The 21,253-nt window shown below is 36.5% G+C and overlaps 1 protein-coding gene across 2 annotated transcripts in view; it reads right to left on the minus strand.

The window, feature by feature from the left end:
* EPHA3 (EPH receptor A3) overlaps positions 1-21,253 on the minus strand; it is a 358,761-nt gene that overhangs the window by 68,407 nt on the left and 269,101 nt on the right. The window contains exons 6-8 of one of the 2 annotated variants that reach the window (XM_050778973.1): positions 11,802-11,926; positions 8,229-8,391; positions 396-498 (exon numbers count right to left, since the gene is read on the minus strand). In XM_050778973.1, coding sequence (XP_050634930.1) covers positions 396-498; positions 8,229-8,391; positions 11,802-11,926 — 391 coding nt within the window. The remainder of the gene's footprint in view (positions 1-395; positions 499-8,228; positions 8,392-11,801; positions 11,927-21,253) is intronic. The other variant, XM_050778974.1, reaches the window with a different exon arrangement.

Consider the following 21,253-nt stretch of genomic DNA (forward strand, 5'->3'; position numbering starts at 1 on the left):
GAAGGAATGAAGGGTAAAGTCTCCATGGGTAATGATTAGTGCTGTGCAGTGTTAGCCCTGTTCTGGGTGAGAAAGTGTCAAGGAAATCTGGGGTTATTTGAAGAGTGAGGAGATAATTAGAGAAAGAAAGTAAAAATTAGGAGTAGGGTCAGAAGAGAGAAGAGGAGGGGTGTGTGTTAAAGAGTGGGGACAGGAATTTAATGTAGAGCAGAAAATCGAAACTAAGGATGGAGAAACAAAGAAAAGGAGAAGAAAGAGAGGACCTAAACTACAAGTGGAGACATTCTTACTTGTTAAAATATTTTATTGAGCACACTCTTCACATTTTAACAGCAACCAATGGCAGCAAACAAAGCAACAATGAAAGTGAATAGTAAAACAGACTGTGAACTCACCTCCCAATCAAAACATAGATGACAACAGTGAGGAGAATAATTGCTACTGCCGCTGAAATGGCGATCATGACCACTTGGCTGCTTTCACCAGAGATGGAGAAAGCTGTGAGGTTGAAGATAAAAAATAAGCACAGGTTTTATAGTCATGACCAACATCTACGTGGAACAGTTGATTGATTAATTAATTAATTTGTGTTCTATTTTTACCTGAAGTATGGCTTAATGTCTGATACCATGTTGAAAGTATTCTTCACTTAGTGTTTAAAAAAATAGACATGTCCCATAATTTTGCTTGAAATTTCTACCTGATTAATAAGATTAAATACTTTGTTTCAATGACATCAATCAAACATTATTTAAATGTCTCCTGTCCAAAATCTGCTGTACTGGGTTTCTCTGCCCTCAATGGCAAAAATCTCATTGAATGAACCAGAAGTTATGGGAGGATCTTAGAGAAGAGAGGAAGAATTCTCAGCATAAAATTATAAAAAGCTTTCTAAATAAGCTTGTTTTACCTCCAATATCTATATTCGTTTGAAAAGTGATATGATACACGGACCTCAACACATACCATCAACAAACCTCTATTTCCTACCTTTAGAAATGGCTCCTGAGCCCATTTATTCACCTAGATAAATGGTTGGCAAAAAGGCCCAGGAGCCAAATCTTGCCTGTCCCCTGTTTTGTACAGCTTGTGAGCTTAGAATGGTTTTACATTTCATTTAACAGTTGTAAAAAGTCAAAATAATGAGATTTCATGACATGTGAAAATTCTAAATCTAGGAAATTCAAACTTTGCTGTTTATAAATAAAGTTTTACTGGAACATAGCCACAATCAATCATTAATTTGTACATTGTCTACGACCAATGTTATGCTAGAATGGGCAAGTTGAGTAGCAGCAATAGAGAATGATGTGCACAAAGCCTAAAATATTTATTATCTGGCCTATTACAGAAAAACGTTTACTGACTCTTGACCCAGACCAATGTTTCTCAAACTTTAATGTTCACAAAAACCACTCAGGAATCTCTGGAAAAGCAGTTTCTGATTCAGTCAATCCGGAGTGGGACATGAGACTGCACGTTTCTTATGAACACATATGAACACACAGGCAGTGCTGATTATGCTGATTTCAGACCACAACATTTTGAGGGGCAAGAATCTAGACTACAAATATAAAATAATCTTCTCCTCTCCACCTCCTAATCATTCTGCTTCCAATTAATCACCAAACACTCTTAAATATCCTAGTTTAAGTCTTCATTTATCTTCTGGATTATAATTAGAAATTCTTAATTGGGTCTCTATTTATATGCTTTTCACATATTTTATCTTTTAGGATATTCCTTCTAAACCATGAATTTGACCATGTCATTCCTATGCATAAAATGTTTGCATAGGAAAATTTTGACTCTTGGTAACTTTCAGGATAAAATGCAAATTTTATAGCAGAGCATGTAAAAGTCATTTAGGATCTGTTTCATGTTTCAATCCCCAGCCACATCTCCTACAAACTCCATAAGCATCCTAATCTCTAGATTTTTAAAAATACACACATTTCCTGGAATAGCCTCTTTTATGCTCTTATTTGTATATGTTGTTCTTGTGGTAAATGCTGATTAAATACACGAACACCTCAGGACTCAAAAGAAGAGCTAGTTTAGTTATCTGAATAATATCACCTCCCCAGGAGCCAACATGGAATCTTCAGCCTGAACAAATCTAAGTTTGGAAGATTTTCTCTAAAATATGTGTTTTTAGGGATAGTCAAATAATGCAAGAAAAGAAATGTGACATATAGGTTGTTAGGAGTTTCCTGTGAGTAGCATCTGAAAAAAAAGCAAAAGTGCTCAGAGTGTGGCAGGATGGCACACTCATAATATAAACTGTTGCAAGGCCTTTATTCTTTACTACCAGCAAACTATTGTTTATACCACTATGGCAGTCACAGGAGTGCTTGCTCAGATGTTCCTGCTGCAAAGAGTATAGTCAGCAGACAGCCTCCAGCTGCTGCACCTTCAGGATCCACTACAGCCTTCAAACACAGGTTATGTTTCCCTTAGTGACTTAACAGTACTGGCAAAGGGTTATGGAGCTTGGCCATCCATGCCGAATGCAACACTCCTCAAATGGGTGATGTGTGCTCTGAAGCTCCCCACTGGCTTGGCTGAGACCCTCAGAGCTGCATTGCTGTCTGGGGCTTCCCTTCCTCAACTCTTTCTTCTTTCCCTCCTTCCCTTTATAAATGACAGACCTACATCTCAGTCTGAGGTTCTGCTTGCCTGGCTCAGCTCCATCTGCCTTTTATCCTTCACAAGTATTTCTCCTATAAAGCTCTCGTAGTTTCATCTTGGTATCTTCTTCCCAGAGCATCTGACTGATATATCCCTATCCATTGGCTAAAGATCTGTGAATGATTTGTGAAATAGTTTAATCCAATATTTCAAAAACGCTCCATAACATAGAGTGGTGACTTGAAATCATGTTTTTCACTTTGCGTACTGTAGTAATTTATAGAAAGCAGCAAGGTTTGAATTTGAGAATTCAAACCTTATTTTGATTAGCCAGCTTATAAAATAAAGCTCAGGGAAACTGGGAAGGGAAATATGATAGGAGAAAAGATAATTCTCTATTTCTTTTTCTGTTGAAAACAGAATTAAACTAGGATTTCCCTACAGTTTTTTCTCTCTCTAAAATATATGACTCTCAGAGGCTATCTAAAGCACATAACTAAATCAGATCATTTTCATTGTTAAAATGAGAAAATATGTGAATGAATAATAGTGATGAGTTATATAGGTGTCTAATAATTTAATGTAATTGATAGCTATTACATTTCTTAATAATTCAATTTGAATTTGTTTTCTGCTCCCTCTGTTTCTAGTCATTTCTGTTTTGCTCCATCCTACACAGAGTGCTGGCTTTCTCTCTCAAAAGAGTGATTCAGAGTTCATTCTTTTGAGTCAGAACTCCTGGATTTATACTTATTTGCTGTGTGACATAATTTGGTTGTTTGAGAATTAAATGAGTTAGTACTAGTAAAATACTTACAGTAGTGCCAAGCATATATTAAGTGCCCAATAAATGTTACCAATTGTTATATCATTTCCCTGGAGAAAACTTTGCAAAAGTATTCTATTTCCTACAAAATTATAGATGATGAATGCCTAATTTTTATATAGAAATTTCTCTACTTAATGATTCCAGTCTCCCTTTGTCAGGCTTCCTTTACGTCACCTAGTAATAGGCCCCAAGAAAGTAAAGTTGTACCATTTTTACTCTTCAAAACAACAAATAATGAGGACGTGAGGCATTCGGGAGTGCTAATTTAATTATCCCTGGGGTGGTCTTCTTCATAGTAATATCCAATGAAATCCTCTAATTTTAAAACCCAACTTTATTCCATAGATTGTTATTCTTGAAGTTCTTCAGATGTTCAAATTATGGACTATTTGTTTAAACACAACACACATGCACAGTGAGTATCTGCTATATGAGGCTATATGAGGTACTAGTTTAAGCTCTTTACAAGTAATAACATATTTAATCAACATTAAAATCTCATGATGCTTCCCAATTTCCAGATAGCAAAACCGAGACATGCAGACTTGAAATGACTTGTGAAGCTCACTGTAATAATGCTCATCTGCTCTAATGTGTTTGCTCTTAACTCTCACTTTGTCCCTGGTTTTCTTGTGCACGAAGCACACACCACAGCTTTGGTTTTTCCCCACTGAGGGTTTCCAAAGAGTTGGACTATCTGCTCTTCCAAACATGCCTTAATGTCTGTACTTCTCGTATTGGTGGAAGCTAACTTCATGCTAGGAAAATCCTTTTACTCTTTTATACTCCAAGCTTTCCATGGGTCTTAGTTCAGTATTTTTCTTCTTCATGTGCAGTAATTGCACTGATTCAAGACTTCAAAACCTGGAGATTCTAGGTTTGTTGCTCCACTGACTAGATATGCAAACTCAGAAAAAAACACATAAAATGTGTATCTTAGATCATGTATAAAATGATATAATAGTATCTGAATAGCTTATAGAACAGAATCAAATGAAATGTTTATCATACTGCTTTATATACTGTCATGTAGAAACAAGGATTCTGGAATCGGCATATCCCTTGCCAATTGTGTGACTTTGGAAAACTTCCTTAACCTCTCTTTGCCTCAGTTTCCTCATCTGTAAAATGAAGATGATAATAAATATAAAGTACTGACATATAAAAATAAGATATTTTAAAGCACTTAGAAAAATATATGTGCTCTACTCTGTCTGCATCTCTTCCTTACAAAGTTCAGAAAATGTTATCTAAATTCCAGCTCAAAATACATTGTGTTCTACCAAAATATATGCATACATGTCATGAATGAGACATTATGTAACTAAAAAATTAAAACTGGCCAGGCGCTGTGCCTCACGCCTGTAATCCCAGCACTTTTGGAGGCTGAGGCAGTTGGATTACTTGAGGTCAGGAGTTCAAGATCAGCCTGGCCAACATGGTGAAACCCCGTTTCTACTAAAAATATCAAAATTAGCTGGTGTTGTGGCACACACCTGAATCCCAGCTACAGAATCTCTTGAACCCGGGAGGCAGATTTTGTAGTAAGCTGAGATCTCACCACTGCACTCTCGCCTGGGCGACAGAGCAAGACTCAGTCTCAAAAAGAATAAATAAATACATAAATAAAATAAAAAATTAAAACTAGAGGGAAAAAGCAAACTGTTAAATACAAACATAAATCTTATGTCTATTTTTCAAAAAAAATCAACATATAACAAATAAGATTGTTATTAAACACTTAGAGTATTTAGGAATATGTCATTTTGATTTTAAAAAAACAATAGAGTGAGACAAAAAAAAAATTTTCTTTTACCTCTTAAGACAAAAGGCATTTTTTTCTTATTTTTATTTCAAATTTATTTAAAAATTACATTTTTATTTAAATTTATTTATTTCAATAAAATTTCTCAAATTTATTTAAAACATTATGGTGAAATAGCAAAAGTAAATTTACTTTTGTAAAAACAAATTAAAATGTGTAACTCACAGTTTTTAAATAAATGAGGAGGGGGAAAAAACTCATTTTTTCCACCCTTTTTTCCTCTTCTCTCTTTCAATCAATGGAAGAATTGCTAATACAAAACTTACTTGGCGGCCGGGCGCGGTGGCTCAAGCCTGTAATCCCAGCACTTTGGGAGGCCGAGACGGGCGGATCACGAGGTCAGGAGATCAAGACCATCCTGGCTAACCCGTTGAAACCCTGTCTCTACTAAAAAATACAAAAAACCAGCCGGGCGAGGTGGCGGGCACCTGTAGTCCCAGCTACTCGGGAGGCTGAGGCAGGAGAATGGTGTAAACCCGGGAGGCGGAGCTTGCAGTGAGCTGAGATCCGGCCACTGCACTCCAGCCTGGGTGACAGAGCGAGACTCCGTCTCAAAAAAAAAAAAAAAAAAAAAAAAAACTTACTTGGCAAAAATCCTATGGCCCTGCAGTTTTCAAATGAGATATTTCCTAAACCTCAAGAAATATTCCATCATATTTCATAAATGCTACCACAGCAATATCTGTGGTAAATCTGGAATTATATTAGAATGTTAAAATATATTGTTTTTGCAAATTTACTTATCAGAGAGGGTTAAGTGTTAATTAAGAGCATGTAAGATTAGAGGGATGTTCCCAAATATGCATAAAAAATGTTTATCTAATAGTGATCTGAGCATTCACCTCATAATATGTTGATTTCTACCACAGGACACAATAAATATTTGCTTTTACTACTTCTATGATTTCCGATCTCTCTTGATAAATCAAATATAGATTTTGTTATTGCTGTTATTTCAAAGATTCAGTTAAGTCCCAGCACTTTGGAAGGCCGAGGTGGGTGGATCACGCTGAGGTCAGGAGTTCGAGACCAGCCTGACCAATATGGTGAAACCCCATCTCTACTAAAAATACAAAAAAATTAGACAGGAGAATTGCTTCAATCCAAGAGGCAGAGGTTGCAGTGAGCTGAGATCATGCCATTGCACTCCAGCCTGGGCAACAGCGCAGGACTTTGTCTCAAAAAAAAAAAAAAAAGATTTTGAGAAAAGTTAATCTGTAATCATTTCAAAAGGAGAAACTTTCTTTGTACCACTTAACATTTGCAAAAAGTCTTAGAAGTACTAATGTTACTAATGTTAAGTTACACTTACATTTTATTATTGAGCCATCTAAGTTTTTAATTTGTTTTAAACCTTGTTGGCACTTGTATTTCCATCATATTTCATGTTTTGTTTCTAATATCCTCTGAGGGTGATTTCTCCACACACATTTTATTGTGAGGATTAAAAGAGGTCTTTAGGAATAGATTTATGTATTTGAGGATGGCAGGTCTCCTTTGAGTAGAATTGTCATGGTTCATCTGTAAGCGGATGATTTCTAAAAACATTAGCATCTCAATACCTGGTGGAATTTACAGCTCCTTATTGTAAGCAGCATTTCTAATTGTCTGACAGAAAGTGCGCCATAAAATAGGTACTCTAACATGAGTAAACCTGATGGAGTAAATACTATATAACTAGAATGATTTTTATATTTTCAGGCCAGTCCTGAAAGTTTTTATCCAGTATCAAATTTGAACACAAAAATATACCAATAACAATGAGATTTTTTGTCAGGAACAAACTATCTAGAAAATGGGAAATACAGATGTCAGGGAAGAATGGGAAATGGGAATGGTCAGAAGATTATTACATTTCTTTCAGCAGAGTGTTGAGCATTGTCAGACTGTTCCTGGGTAATCTATTTCTAAAGGGTATGCATCTTTGCTCATCTTTCTAGGCTATTTTACAAGAGTGAATTTAAGTTGTAGAAAACTGATAGTGATATATATCCTTTTTCCTTTAACAATTGAAATAACACTTATTTGCTAGAAAGACAACTGGTTTGTGCCCTGTAAGAAAGATGACCTCGATCATTACATTTATTACCCTCATTGGATATTAACCAGTTTGGGACATATTAGCACATTTTAACATATTATGATTGCCTAAACACACACACACACACACACACACACAAACACATACACATAATTATGTATCTGTTCAAGTTTTTCTTAGAACAGGTTTAAATCTCTTGCTAATCTGCTCATTAATTAATGAGTTAAGTAAAATCATTAACTTGCACTCATTTTATATTAGTGCCATAGACATAATTTTACCTTTTTGAAAATTGTATTTTAGCAAAGGGCTCTTTTAAGTATGAAGAAAATTCATTTGAAAAAAAGAAAAGTTACTGGGAAAATGTTTGCCAGTTTTAGGCCAATTTTAGCCAAATTTGGGGTTAAAGGAACAGGCTATTCAAATTACTTGTGAATGTGAAAGAAGTGATAAAACACATTTTAGAAAATCCTTATTCTCTCTGTGATATGCTGTTGAATGTGTTAAGGATTAAAATAAAATTAAGATTCTCATGGATCAGCAAGTTTCTTTTTTGTAGCTCATTGAATCATGCAATGAACCTGGAATATCTGAAATGACAGGAACTGGAAGTGCATTAATATATTAAATAATGTTCCTCAAAAGCAATTTATGCCTAACAACAAAACAGAAGCATTTCAGGCATTAGAATATGCAGGAAAAAAGGAAACACAAAATGTACACCCACACAAACACAAATACTGTATACAGACACAGGGCTCTGCAAATTGCAATGTCCCAAGCAATATACCTTAAATGTATCACATTTGGTTAAAACTTAGAGACAGTGAGAATAAATGATCAGACATCTTTTGCAAGACCCCCCTGCCCCCTCCTCTAGACTACATTGAAATAATACATACAGTCTGGACTAGTTTCGAACTCAAACTTGCGGCTGTTCGTCCCATATCCAGCAGCTGTTCGGGCTCGGATTTGGAATACATATGTAGTGTCAGGCTTGAGGCTACTGATGGTAACATTTGTGCCTCTTGCCCTCAGAATGGTATAACTTGTCTCTTGTTCCTGCTTTGAGGTCAGAAAAAAAATCATGTTAAAATCAAATCTTCATAATGCTATAAAACGATAAACAGTGAACCACTCAAACCTGATTCTTTTATATTTTAACACAGATCATGGGATGGATTTAAAAAGTCATATCGATTATTGCAATTATTTTATTCTCCAAAGGCAACATAGGCTTGGGGTGTGTGTGTGTGTGTGTGTGTGTGTGTGTGTGTGAGAGAGAGAGAGAGAGAGAGAGACAAAGTCTTGCTCTGTCGCCAGGCTGGAGTGCAGTGGCGTGATCTCAGCTCACTGAAACCTCTGCCTCCCAAGTTCAAGAGATTCTCCTGCCTCAGCTTCCCGAGTAGCTGAGACTACAGGTGCATGCCATCACTCCCAGCTAATCTTTGTATTTTTAGTAGAGATGAGGTTTCGCCATGTTGGCCAGGCCGGTCTTGAACTCCTGACCTCAGGTGATCCGCCCGCCTCAGCTGCCCAAAGTGCTGGGATAACAGGCGTGAACCACCATGCCTGGCCCAACATAGGCATTTCTAAAAGAAAAAAATATTTACAGAATTTCCTAATTTGAATATTATTATTTCTGCCCTGCATATAAAGCAGGAAAAATTTAGCTTTATTCTAACTAATCAGTAAATATGTGAGGAAAGATATGTTCTCTTCAAAGTCAAGGCTGAGAGAAAACTTAAATCTAATTCCAATTACAAACTTACAAAAAAGAAAATATCCCTTTGAATGAAACCTAATAGGAATGCTCTATTGATTCTGGAGTAGAATATTTTTTTATCAACCTTAAAATATTAAACATAAAAAGTCAAGGTTTTATATGTAGCTCTACATTATTTTTAGCATAACTGTATTTGTGCTGTATTTAAGTCACTATGGTTTGGTAGAGGCAAAAATCTCCAGATCAAAGGCTAGAAATATTTCTCAAAAAGGATCTCTAGGAGATTCACATTGTACATTAGATTCACACCACACCACATTTTAGTGGTCTCTTTGTGTCAAGTCTCGTTTACAAATATTGAATTTATCCAGAATTACGTTTTTTCTTTCACATATGTTATTATGCACAGAGCTCCTATGGGGAACCTGATTTCAAGCAATGGTACAATGTCCCTGCACCTAGGGTAGGACGTAGAGTAGGTAATACGAAACACTGTATATCCTCAACCAAGATGAGATTGAGTAGTACAGAAAACACAGCATACATTACATATAGTGTTCATCACCATCAGCGGAATAACCAATCAAGAAAGCTAGACCTTGTGGAGTTTAAATACTAGAGACACTTTCTCAGTATTACCAAGCATACTATAAATATTTGGAATTAATTTTTAAATTTAGGTATATATGATGCAAATATGTATTTATAGGAATATATTTTAAATAATATTACAGGTATGTATGTATCAAAAATACTTAGGGAATAATCAATAGATTCAACCATTTTTTCCTGCATTGGTTAATATTGTTTCAAAGTAATTTCCAGGGGTGGTGGCTCACGCCTGTAATCCCAGCACTTTGGGAAGCCAAGGTGGGCAGATCACCTGAGGTCAGGAGTTTGAGACTAGCTTGACCAACATGGAGAAACCTCATCTCTACTAAAAATACAAAATTAATGGGGCATGTTGGCACATGCCTGTAATCCCAGCTACTTGGGAGGCTGAGGCAGGAGAATCGCTTGAACCTGGGAGGCGGAGGTTGTGGTGAGTTGAGATTTTGCCATCACATTTCAACCAGGGCAACAAGAGTGAAATTCCGCCTCAAAAAAAAAAAAAAAAAAAAAAAAGTAGTGCTGCTTGTTGTGTTTGTTGAAGGAGTTTGAAATAAGGCAGAACAATTTTCATGTTTGTGAAAGGTACGGATGTATACAATTAAAATTTGATTTTAATCTCATAGATCTAAATGTTACCTAACATTCTTCTCCCAGTTCTGAAATGTAGTTTGAACTGTGGCATATAACTGATTTTTAAAAATTTTGTGGCATCATTTATGAACATGAATTATTATATTTCCCCATTCTATCTTGTCATACTTCTGAAAATAGATCACAATCATATGAGCATTTGATTTTACCACAGTAGAGGACTCAAAGTTAAGAGAAAACTTATTTCTACTACAATTTTGGAACAATAAAGTTTATTTGGCATCAATTTCTTTTAATGAAAAAGACATACTCTAGTCTCTCTTACAGACAGACTACGAAAAAAACGACATTATACTAGAGAAATACATTAACTTCAAGCAAGGAAATAACTACATAACGCAAAACAATGTTTTTACATTATGCATTTTTGCACAGTTGATTATGCCAATAATTCTCATCAGGATGTATTCTCATGTAGACAAAGGTGCCTGATATAGGGGAAAACATACTAAAGGAGGACTCATGGCTGCCACGATCCAAAACAGAGATCTAATATTTATTAGCAGTGAGGCCGTCGGAAATCCATATAACGTCAATCTCAGTATTCTTAATTGTTAAACAACTTACTTTTCTACTTCCATAAGGTTGTTATACAGCTCAAACTTAAGTAATGTCCACAGAAATTGCTCTGTAAATATAAACTGCTGTATAAATGCACAATTTGCATTTAATTCACTTTAACACACTTTATAAACTGAAGTAGATACACTAATATGTAGTCGTCACTTTGTAGCTGTGAAACTAACTAGCTGCGATGCTAAGGTTTAAACACGTCTTGCCTTTAAACTTTACTATAATTTACAAACAGAAAAAAAAATGAGTCATTTAGAATGATGGAATACTCACCACTCCACTCAGGGCAAAATAACTGCGTACCTCTTTTTTTAATAATTTTTAAATTTGGGGTAAAAATAACCATGTGCCTATTTTTTTTAAATAATTGCATTACCAAGCCACAACTTTATGTCAGGCAAATTTATCCATCCAACCCCAACCTTCTAAATTTCCTTCTACAGGGTCAAGAAAGCTTTTCATCATCAGTTAAACAATACAATATTTTTGTCACTAGCACAATGTTTCTATTTGTATTGAATGAAATGCATGTCAATTTGAAGGTCAGGATATGATGCTTGAGGTAATGAACTAAAAAAACAGTTCACAAATAGACTAAGAAATCACAATAAAATAGTTGGTAGAGGAGGGGTCTTGGTGTAAAAGGATACAAATGTCATGCTATTGCCATAACTAACTGGATTAAGTTGGCAGTGGCATCTTTGATGTTGCTTATTGCTCTAGAATATGGGGTATTCAACAAGATTCTTTCTAAACCTTCCTCTACCAATAAATCAAAGGGGTCACATGGCCACAGTTCTCAACAGCGCTCTGCCATTTACCAGCAATGTCACTGGTTTCTTTCCAAGAGCACAGCTCATGAGGAAACAGCTTCTTTCCTACACAGCCCAAGCTTGAAACATTGTTTCCCCACCTTTTCATAGTATTTGACCTCGTAGTCCAATATGATCCCATTAGGATGTTCAGGTTCTTGCCAGGACAAAGAGATGCTATTTCTGGAGGTCCGATCTTTCTTAATCGTCAGGACAGGTGATGGAGCTGTAAAGAGAAGATGGGAGGGGAAGGTGGAAGGAAGCAAATTAATGGGTTGGAAAGGCTGGCAAATAAGAACAGAGAGAGAAGGGAACATGCAAATGGAATCTATCATCATTCCAATTTTTGGCAAGAAAGCACGATTTCCATTTCCAAGGCTCTTGAGTATTAATCTGGCCCCATATCCAGGCTCAACAGCTGGATTATAGCCCTGGTACATGCAGGCCTAGGGAAAATGAGCTGAGATTCTCTGCTGCTGGTGGACTAGTGGCAAGTGAGCAGATGTTTTCAATCTGCTACTATAATGTAAGCAATGAAATATATTTGATATATTAAAAAAAGAACAAAACATCAGGACTACCTATTTGTTATAATGTTGCAAAGTTATTAATGCCAGATTCTTCAGCTCATTGATAACATTTTCATATGCAGCTCTGCAAGAGGACTGGAATCCATTATGCACAAGGAGTCCCATGGTATCCATAGGTAATAATAACATTTAGTGTATTGTAAAATAGATATGATTTAGGACATATTACAGTAGGTCTTGACTTCTGACAAACATCTCTTGACTACAAAGAAAAGGAAACAACAATCTTCTGTTTTACATTTTTATTTCTTAAAAAAATATTTAATGAGAGGTACCAAGGAAATGACTGCTATATGTGTTTTACAATTACCTAGACATGTTTTGAAATGTCTTATTTGATGGTGATTCTATATTTGCTATGTTTTGCTAAGCATTATCGAAAGTATGGAATATGAATAAAAACCCCATCTGTTTGGATCAGATATCATAGGGTCAAATTCATTTCTAACTGAAGATTAAATATATTTTAAGTGATTTCCTTCTTCAAGCCCTTCCATTAAAAGGAAAAATGCATCCTATCATCAAAGTACTTCTGCTTTCAAATCTCAATCTTGGTTCACTCACCAATCGAAATGTCTTAATGGAATGCAGCAAAATAAACTACAAACACACAACAAACGAAAACTCAGGAATCTTTAGATACATTAACTGTTGAATTGTTTTCATTGTTAAATAACTTATTTTTATATAGATTTTTCTCAAATCAAGGGCTGTAAGAACCTCATATATTTGTATTTCCCACAAGTTAGCAGAAGTTTCGAATTTGTTGACATTTCTATGATTATCACATGATGACTTTTGCATCCGACCTCTCGTTCAAACTTTCCTATCTATAAACACTTTTCATTTTTATTCTTCACCTATAATAGAAACTTTCATTACGGTTGCCTCGTGCCACTTCCAAGAAAACTGTACACGAAAAAATAGAATCTACTGCGATATTTCCCATCCACTGGGTTGTATTACTTGTGAGGTCATAGGAACTCCTTCTAATTGAAACATGGATTGGCCTAGGAATGATGACTTAATCTTTTGTTTTATTTTTTTCTTTTTTTTAAGACAGGGTTTTGCCCTTGTTGCCCAGGCTAGAGTGTAGTGATGTGATCTTGGCTTACTGCAGACTCCCGCTCCCAGGCTAAAGCAATCCTTCTGGCTTAGCCTCCCAAGTAGCTGAGACTACAGGCTTGTGCCACCACAATCAGCTAATTTTTTTTATTATCTGTAGAGACAAAGTTTTGTCACGTTGCCCAGGCTGATCTTGAACTCCTGGGCTCAAGTGATTCTCCCCACTAGGCCTCCCAAAGTGCTAGGATTACAGGCATGAACCACCACACTTTGCCTGACTTAATCTTCTGCCAAGGAAAAAATGTAGGTGTTGCTTTTCTGATGAAAAAGTAAATTCATTTTCTTATTAACATTTTGCTCCCACTAGAAATTAGTATCTTTTCATATAAATTAATATCATTTACCTTTCATTGTCAATTCATCTATTCAATAATCCTCTATTTTAGTCCCTAAATTGGTTTCACCCCCACAACCCTGTGATTTGCTCTCTAAAGTTGATTCTAAGCAAAAGGTAAGTTATTTTTCTTATATTTTAGTTGAAGCTTCATAAACATATTCAATATATACAAATGTATTGCTGAATTACAAATAAATAGACGTGGATTTTTAAAAAAATATTCTATTTTTACATACTTCAATATTTAGAAAAATCAATTCATTATCCAATCACTAATAAAAAAATTGCAGCCCCAATGTCTTTGGACTCAAATTTTGCATTTCCTACAATGAGGAAATCCTAGTAATTTTTCTGCTGAACTAAGTCCATTAATGGAGTCACATTTAATGTCAGTTTCAAGAGCATTTCAAGAAGCTTGATGTTGGAACACATGAGGTCCTACATTTAATTTGATACCACCATGAAACTTCCATTTTTTCCTCGTGGTTAAAATTCATTTTCAAAGAAGTGTTGAAAATAACCAAGTACAGCATCTCTCCTTTAAAAAAAGAAAAGAGAGAAAATAATTCGTTTGAAAGAACAATTGTGATGAGGATTGTATTAACTTTTTAATGAAAGCTTTGCAGGCTGTTTTGGGGGTCTGTCCAAATTTTACTGCTTCTGCACTGAGCAGGACTTTATAACTTGAATTTCTTCAAAGCTCTTTGAGCAAGCTGCAGGACTCTGTTGGACTGTAATAAATAGCCTTTTGTAATTCCACACTTACTTAAGTAGAGGCAATTGCTTGAAGCTTGTGCCATCACTATGTTAAATGAACCTTTTCTGATTGCTGCTTTTGGACCCCTATTAAGTCATTTGTTCTGCTCTTTTAATACACGCCCCTTACGCTGGCTGCATTTCAGCAAAGTTCAACTCAGTACACCAGCTGGAAGCCCGGTACTTTTAGGTAATACTCATCAATGTTTTAATATTAATAAATAATTAATAGGAATTGTTTTTCTTTCCCTTGAGAAATAGTGTGGGCATAATAAAACATAATGGAGAAAGAGACAAATTCTATGAGCACTCCACTGTATCAATGCTTTTAAAAAGTTTTCCAGAACACTTTTTAATTCATGTTTTGAGGTATAATTTATCGATTCTTTATGTGCTGTAACACAATTTAGAATATTAATGAGAAACGGTGATACAAATTATGCTTTTCATTAATTTTCAGATATCAGAGAGTGATTTGTTCAAATTACTAATTTGCAAATTCATAGAAATTCTTTACATCAGTATTTTTCTGTACAAAAATCATGATATTGCAATGTACACTGTACGACAGATTTATTTTCTTTTTTAAATAAAAATTTAAAACTTGCAATTTGAGAGAATGGGGGTTAATGGTTAAGCAAAATGGAAAAAAAAAATTTCAACTTCCTTAAGACTGGAAAAATGCTGGGAGCTACAGGTGAAATTAAGAAGGAAGAGAAAGCTCAGGGATTTTGTAGCAAAAATGCTGGTATATATGCTAAAATCGCAATTGCCAGTAAACGATCTGATAGCCTAGGATTTTTTTTTTTTTTTTTTAGATGGAGTTTCACTCTTCTTGCCCAGGCTGGAGTTCAATGGCGCAATCTCGGCTCACTGCACCTCCACCTCCCGGGCGCAAGAGACTCTACTGTTTCAGCCTCCCAAGTAGCTGGGATTACAGATGCGTACCACCACACCCAGCTAATTTTCATATTTCTAGTAGAGACAGGGTTTCCCCATGTTGGCAAGGCTGGTCTCGAATGCTTGACCTCAGGTGATCCACCCACCTCAGCCTCCCTAAGTGCTAGGATTACAGGAGTGAGCTAGCGTACCCGTTCGGATTTTTAATTTTCTGCCTGTTATACACCCTAATTGATAGATTATTGAAACGATTCCCTTATTAAGAGAAAGAAGTTGATGACAGAATAGGATGCCGAGAAACTGGTGCAGGCATTGTTGCAAGTTAGCAAATAGTTTTGTAGAAAAACAAATGAAGAAACTGGTAAAAAGAAAATTTACAACAGTATAAAGGTAATAATGCTTAGAAAATTTAAAGTGATGTCTGGTATGTAAAATACATTTTTGTTGTATTGGTAGTTAAGAGAGAGAAAGAATATTAATATTTGATCTTCAACGTTTGCTATTCTGAGTACAGCTGACAGACGTTCCCTGTGTAAAATCATAAAGAAAGGAGACATATATACTTTGTAAAGTGGCACTGATTATATTTTAAATGAAATATTTCTTAAAAGAATACAAGTAGACCGGGCGCGGTGGCTCACGCCTGTAATCCCAGCACTTTGGGAGGCCAAGGCAGGCGGATCACAAGGTCAGGAGATGGAGACCGTCCTGGCTAACACGGTGAAACCCCGTCTCTAAAAAAAAAAAAAAAAAAATACAAAAAATACAAAAAATTAGCGGGGTGTGGTGTCAGGCGCCTGCAGTCCCACCTACTCGGAGGCTGACCTGAACCCGGGAGGCGGAGTTTGCAGTGAGCTGAGATCGCGGCACTGTACTCCAGTCTGGGCAACAGAGCGAGACTCTGTCTCAAAAAAGAAAAGAAAAGAAAAGAAAAGAAAAGAAAAGAAAAGAATGCAAATAAAGAAGAAAAATAGTTAAGGCTAAGAAGGAGGGGTGGCTTTTGAGTCACACAGCTGACCATCCTCCAGACTTACACAGCATTGTTGAAAACTTCCAAACACCGCCAGTACTAAGGAAACTCTTAACTGTGTGACAGTGGAAATGCGTGATGCTTTCAATCCATTCTTCTTTCAAATGCTTCTTTGGTCATGACAGGACTAGACAGATATTTTTACCCTATGTTACCTAGTAGTATGTGTTTTATAAAAGCTGGTATAGAAGTGCTTTTCAGGCCAGGCTCAGCGGCTCGCACCTGTAATCCCAGCACTTTGGGAGGCCGAGGCAGGTGGATCACTTGTGATCAGGAGTTCGAGACCAGCCTGGCCAACATGACGAAACCCCGACTCTACTAAAAATACAAAAAAAAAAAATTAGCTGGGCATAGTGCCGGGCACCTCCAATCCCAACTACTAGGGAGGCTGAGGCAGGAGAATCACTTGAACCCGGGAGATGGAGGTTGCAAGTGAGCAGAGATTGCATGCCATTGCACTCCAGCCTGGAAAACAAGAGCAAAACTCTGTCTCAAAAAAAAAAAAAAAAAGTATTTTTCAATTTCTCTTCTAAGAAGACATAACTTTCTGGAAACCAAGTGTTGACTTGTTCACAGTGTTTTCTTCCCTAAGTCCAGGCCACCGCAATGACAGCCTCTTGAAATAGCAACATGCAATGACTAGTTGAGATGTATGATGGAGACATGCAAAGTACCCTGTTTGTTTTTTTGGAAACAAGAGTCTTGCTCTGTCTCCCAGGCTGGAGTGCAGTGGCACAATCTTAGCTCACTGCAACCTCTACCTCCGGGATTCAAGTGATTCTCCTGCCTCAGCCTCCTGAGCAGCTGGGATTACAGGAGCATGCCACCATGCCCAGCTAATTTTTTGTATTTTTAGTAGAGACGGGGTTTCATCATCATGACCAGGCTGGTTTCGAATCCCTGACCTCAAGTGATCTCCTCGCCTCGACCTCCCAAAGTGCTAGCATTACAGGCATGAGCCATCACGTCCGGCCAAAGTATCACTTTTAATAGTTAATAATTGGCCAGGCACAGTGGCTCACGCCTTAATCCCAGCCCTTTGGGAGGCTGAGGTGGGCAAATCATGAGGTCAGGAGGTCGAGACCAGCTTAGCCAACAGGGCAAAACCCCATCTCTAATAAAATTCAAAAATTAGCCAGGTGTGGTGGTGTGTGCCTTTAATCCCAGCTACTTGGGAGGCTGAGGCAGGAGAATCACTTGAACCCTGGAGGCGGAGGTTACAGTGAGCCGAGATGGCACCACCACACTTCAGCCTGGGCAACAGAGTGAGACCTAGTTTAAAAAAAAAAAAGTTAATAATTGAACCTCAGCTGAGAAGTAGAGAAGAACTTTTTCTAAAAGATTGTTTCTTCATCTAATTGAAGTACAGAAGGAAGATTTTTGCACATAGTAACCTGAGTCATTGACTACATTCAGTAAAATAATAGAAAAACAAATTACAACGGAAAAGTAAAAATGTTACCCAGAAAATGTCTCCCTGTTGGTTAGGGATGAGACTTGTATCATTCACAATTTGTGTTAGAATTACATTTGATACATGTGTATGCCAGATCTAGCGACAGACATGGAAGGGATTCTTTGTTTTAACCATGGTGTTTTAAAATCTACATTATTCTGCCACTAAAATATGACCCTTCCTTAAAATCAGGAAGTGAAAACTTCAAAATTCAACCCCTAAAGGATCTGGTTTGGTTCATTTGTTTTTATTGGGACCTTCCTCTTTCTAGATTTGGGAATTTCTAATGAACCTCTGAGGTATCTCTGTGGTTTAGAGACTGGACAAGTTAAAGTAATAACAAAAAGGGCTCAGGATTTCTTTTCTAAGTGAGCCAAAGCTTTTAAAAATTATCTCCATGGGACAATATATGCAGTAAATGGTTGAAAGATTTTTCTTTTGAATCAGACATGACTTTAAAAGCATTAGTCTCTTATTTTTCTTTACCATTCATTACAATGCCTACTGAGGAACATTTCCTACTCAGCTTTTTCAGAAGTGAACACTTCTGTTAAATCCAGACATCCTCTTGGGTTTGATTTAGCATAATCATTCATAGATTAATGTTCTCCAACTCACTATTCCTACACTGATTTTCCAAACCTGGTGTTCTGATTTTCTATTTTAGCTACAAAGCCTCATCAATTTGCAGTGTATCCATTTCAAAATCTCAGAGTTATAGTTTACATTTTCTTTCTCACCAATAATTCAGCATGCCAATCAGGTCCACCTTCCAAAAGCTGATCAATTTTCTACTTTTCCAGCTGTGGCTTAGTTCAAACCCTTGCCATTTACCACCTGCATTGGATTCTATGCCTTTCAGCTTAATAGTTTCAGAATTTCAACTTTCTATACATTTTGATGAATTATTGTATAAAGCAAATGAAACATTGATTCCCCTCTCTTTCAAAATCACATAATTTCAAATCTAGGTTCTCTAAAGTGTTAAGCAAATAATAAGCTCCAACAGAATGGTCTGGAGATCTGTATTTTTAAGAAGACAATAGCAGAAAACTCTTAGAATCACAAAGAGCTGGGAAACTTTGGACTACTGTAGGATACAAAATTTGAAATTCATTTCATTGTTATTTAGTGCTCCTCACAAGACTGCAACACACATACCAGCTTTGTCATTTATTGCTTTCCATACAAAGCAAAAATTCTAAAGACGATTCTTTTTTTCAATTATTTGTGTATGCTGTACTCCCTGTCTGCAACACTAGGTATCTTTTATTTCCACCTGGAAAACTGCTTCTACTCCTCATTATTCTCCAAAATCCTTTGCTAATGTAATTCCCTCATAAAGTTTCTCCTGAGTCCCTTAGGCAATAGTTAATCAGCTCCTTCCTCTGGCCTCTTATAGTATAGTTGCTCCTTCTCCTATTATTTAGCCCACTGCATTGTGTTGTAATTACATCATTTGCTTACAGTATGCCTTCCCACTAGACTGTATGTCCCTCAGAATCTTAGGTGCCTAGCATAGTGTCGACTTTGCATAAATCTAGCCATGGAATTTGGTTAGCCTTGAAATAAAGTACACAGCATATTTTGTGGCAGGTTCCTCTGAAAAATAAATTCTATTTAGCCCCTGATATTAAAATAATAAAATTAAAACAAAAATGGCAATTAAAATGTGCTTAGAAGAGAGACTACACTCTATAAACTTACGCTATTCAAATTCTAGAGTAAAAAGAAAAGTAATTTTCTCAATAGAATTAATTGTGCTGGGAGAAAAATATTCTAAGACACAATACACTGAAAATAAATTTTGACCAGAATTTCCTCCCCCGATTTTTTGATAACAGTATACACAAGATTTAGTCTTTTCTAAAGACTAAAACTCCAAAATTTTAATCATTGAATTTTAAAGATCTAAAGTAGTTTTAAAGACTGGAGAATTTTGTTACAATTTATAATCTTACTCTTTTTTCAGCATGGAGAAATAAAAAATTTTTAAATAGTAATGACAAACAAACTGTACATTTCATAGTCATTTATTGCATAAATTCACAAAAATGAAATCTTATTTTTCCTTTTATCAATTAATCAACATATTCCTTTTTATAAAAATATAAAGGTCTTCTTTTAATATCCTACAGTATCCTAACAGAATTAGAGCAATCTCATATATATGAGATATATGATATGGTTCTGAAAATCTAGTGGATAATCATAGATTTCTAAATATAATGCTTCACTGTGAAAGAGGTTGTATTAGTTCATTCTCACACTGCTATAAAGAACCGCCCAAGACTGGGTAATTTATAAATGAAAGAGGTTTAATTGACACAGTTACTCAGGGCTGGGTAGGCCTCAAGAAACTTACAATCGTGGTAGAAGGGGATGCAAACACTTCCTTCTTCACATGGCAGCAGCAAGGAGAAGTGCAGAGTGAAGTGGCCAAGAAACCCTTATAAAACTATCAGATGTCATGAGAACACACTCACTATAATGAGAGTGGCATGAGGGTAACTGCCCCCATGATTCAATTACCTCCCACTGGTGGGTCCCTCTTAGGACACATGGGGATTATGGGAATTATAATTCAAGATGGGATTTGGGTGAGAACACAGAGCCAAACCATGTCATTCCACCCCTCACCCCTTCCAAATCTTATGTCTTCACATTTTAAAACATAATCATGCCCTTCCAATGGTCCCCAAAGTCTTCACTCATTCAAGCATTAACCCAAAAGTCCAAATCCAAAGTCTCATCTGAGACAAGTGAAGTCCCTTCTGCCTATGAGCCTGTAAAATGAAAAGCAAGTCATTTACTTCCCAGATACAATGAGGATATGGCCATTGGGTAAATACTTCTATTCCAAATGAAAGAAGTTGGTCAAAACAAAGGGACTACAGGCCCATGCAAGTCCAAAATCTCACAAGGCAATAATTAAATCTTAAAGCTCTGAAATAATCTCCTTTGACTCCATGTCTCATATTCAATTTATGCTGATGCAAGAGATGGGCTCCCAGAGCCTTGGGTTTTGCAGGGTACAATCCTCCTCCCAGTTACTTTCATGGGCTGGTGTTGAGTGTCTGTGACTTTTCCAGGTGCATCCAACATGAGCTCTCAGTGGATCCATCATTCTGGGGTCTAGAGGATAGTGGCCTTCTTCTCACAGCTTCACTAGGCAGTGCCCCACTGGGGACCCCACATTTCCCTACTGCACTGCCCTAGCAGAGGTCTCCATGAGGGCTCTGCCCCTGCAGCAAAGTTCTGACTGGACATCCAGGCATTTTCAATATCCTCTGAAATGTAGGTGGAGGTTCCCAAACCTTAGTTCATGACTTCTGGGCACCTGCAGGTTCAACACTAGG

This window comes from Macaca thibetana, chromosome 2 (genome assembly GCF_024542745.1).
Source record: "Macaca thibetana thibetana isolate TM-01 chromosome 2, ASM2454274v1, whole genome shotgun sequence".
NCBI lineage: Eukaryota > Metazoa > Chordata > Mammalia > Primates > Cercopithecidae > Macaca > Macaca thibetana.